General features: G+C 43.8%; 1 protein-coding gene across 1 annotated transcript; it reads right to left on the reverse strand.

Annotated features, from left to right (window-relative positions):
- Window positions 1-1647: 1647 nt before the first annotated feature.
- Window positions 1648-2133, reverse strand: LOC135698214 (S-phase kinase-associated protein 1-like). Its single transcript, XM_065218108.1, has one exon. It carries the CDS (start codon window positions 2131-2133, stop codon window positions 1648-1650), a length of 486 nt encoding a protein of 161 aa, XP_065074180.1.
- Between the last annotated feature and the right edge of the window lie 612 nt (window positions 2134-2745).

Raw genomic sequence — 2745 nt, forward strand, 5'->3', positions numbered from 1 at the left:
TGGTTTCCGTGGTCGTGCCTTGAATTCCTAGAAATCAACGAGAGAAGTCATTGCTTACAAAAGCTGTAACGCCCTAATTCCAGCTCTGTCTACAACTTGGATAATTTGCTGCGATCTTAAGGGCTGTCCATAAACTACGGATACAAATTTTTATACAAAAGATTTAAAAATTTGTATGGATCTTAGAACAAATCCACTCACCCCCTAAGCTGTCTAGTTGATGGACAGCCTCTTAGTCAACATTCAGGAACAGGACATTTTCAAAATTCTGAAAACATATTTTAAGAGTGTTTCCTGATTTCGATGAATCAAAGAGTCCACATTTCCTGCCGACTATTGTCAACAACCATATCACCTGCCCGTTTGATGTGAAATAATAGGTCCCGAGTGGCCCACTTGCTTGGTGTCATCATTGCCTTTCCCGATTGAAGTTTGAAAAGACTTGGATTTTTTCTCTCCCCCTGTCACGCTACCTTTGATGGCAAATAACAGGTAGTTAATCCGATAAGAGCGTGTCTGGAATAAAGTGCCTCGCGTGCTGCTGAAATCTGGATCAAGTAGCTATCTATTGGAGAAAATGTAATGAAACGTTCCTTCCCGTGCCGAGAGGTTTATTTTTATTTTCATCGTATTTCGCTCCGAATGTCGTTGGTGTCAAAAACAGAACGAAACTCTTCGTGCGGTGCACTGCTGCCTCTCTGGGTCAACAGTAAAACATAAAATAGGCTACAACGAAATGGATCAGATTGCATTGGAATTTGCCGTTCCCATAGCTCGCAGACCACGCAGCAAGCTGATGGAAAGAGGCACTGAAAACGAAAGTAACTCGGAGGGTGGGTCACTTTAACTCAGTTGTGAGTTACTTTTACTCATTCGTATGGAGAAGTTTCTCACTCAGAAGTGTCTACCTACGAATGAGTAAAAGTGACTCACTCTCTGAGTAAGATTCGTTGTCAGTGAAAACATAAAGGGATGTGGAGTTGAAAGTTATCTTGCAGCAGATGTGACTACAGCTAGGAGGGTTAACAATTAAAATATTTGAACAGGATTCTTCACCGGAGTAACAGGTTTCACGACTATACACGACTGATGAACTTGTGCAGTGTTGCCAACGCGTCGGGAAAATCAAACACAACCTGTCAAAAGAAGCCAATTTACAGATGTTGATTCTGGCAGCACTGCCTCCGGACCGTTGTCCATCAAAAGATGATAAAATCTGCTTTTCAATGGTTTGTACGGGAGAGGTGTCGAGTTAGGTTTGTGATGGATCCCAAATGGAATGCACGTTTTGATGCATGTGGTGCTACGTTCAAGTGCACCAGACTGTGCACACTTTGATAAACAAAAGCCAATTCGGAAACGCCATATGCGGGTGTTTTTTTTTCAGTCGGAAACGAGCTCCATGCTTGAGAGACTGGGGAGTCGTTTCTTTTTTTTATTATTATTGAAAGCAGAGACCGACAGACGAATCCAAAAGTGATACGATTCTGACAGGCTGATCCAGCCTAGTACGTAAATATTGATGGATGGATGGAATAGAATGGGGGTGCCGTTCGTTCCATTCCCAGATGGATCGTGTTTCACGAGCAGAGCAGATACACTTGAGTTCCTGTAATTGAAATAAGCCGTTTCATTTGTGACAATTCTTTATTTTCTCTCCTCGACATATTCATTCTCCAGGCGGAGCTGTTGCTCTGCCCCCCCTGGGAAATCATTCTTGATGTTGAACGTTGATCTAATCTCTTCCACCGTTTTATTCTTAATCATATTGGCCACCGTCTTGCAGGTTACAGCGATCAATCCACTAATGTCCAGATAGTTGGCTGCCAGCATCAAATCTACCAAAATCCTTTGGTCCACCTTCAAATATTCCATATCCCATCCGCTGATGTTGTCCGTCCTCTTTCGTTCGAATTCGTCATCGTACTCCAGAAGCGGATCGTCCTTGTGATGATCAACCCATTGAATGACTTTCTCCAAGATCGGCGCCGTCACATTCGGAAGCGGTATGACGTCGTCCTCACCGACGGCGATGTCCTCCAGCATGGTTTTGATCGTTCCGAAGCATTTGGCCGACTTGGAATCTACGTTGAACACGACTCCATCGGAAGTTTGAAATTTGATGAAGGACATTTTGCTCTGCCACACACTTTTCCCTTCTCACTTGATCGAATGACTTTGCAACGCTTTAAATACTGCCGCTTTCTACCAACGATTTCTACCGGTCAACTGTCAATGTACCTGACCAACGACTCATCGCTCAAGCGTGACAATGACTTTTCTTAATTTTGCAAGCATCCCGACCTAAATCGGATAATCATCTCACCCAGGCAAAATCTTATCTCCCAACATGAACCGACTTCAGGAACAAACATCCTTCCTACCTTCCTGTAAGAAAACAAACGAGTGACATCGTACAAATATGATTACACAGCCAGTAAACTGTTCCTTATCGTCGACAAGCGCCGGTAGGAGGGCTTAACCACTATCGTGTTTGTTTGTCGGAAGTGACAGTGACAGTGCATGCTGCTGAGCGCACCCAAGTGTGGATAATGTTCAATTTTTCAATTAATTTTCCTTTGCAACCGCCACACCATAAGTGTCACACATAACTTGCCTTATTTAATTAATCACGGCCCGCTTTTGAGGAGTGAGGTGGTGCAGTGCTCCGTCGTCGTCGTTGTTGTCTTCCGAGTTAAGGTCTTTACAGTTGCAGCTGTTGCAGCCGAGTGTCGTCGTTTGTTG

The sequence above is a fragment of the Ochlerotatus camptorhynchus genome, unplaced genomic scaffold (assembly GCF_037179485.1).
Source record: "Ochlerotatus camptorhynchus isolate MF236.1 unplaced genomic scaffold, CSIRO-AGI_Acam_v1.1 ptg000084l, whole genome shotgun sequence".
Lineage (NCBI taxonomy): Eukaryota > Metazoa > Arthropoda > Insecta > Diptera > Culicidae > Ochlerotatus > Ochlerotatus camptorhynchus.

Coding starts and splice junctions, on each gene's coding strand:
- LOC135698214 (XM_065218108.1), bottom strand. CDS start 2,133: ATGTCCTTCATCAAATTTCAAACTTCCGATGGAGTCGTGTTCAACGTA.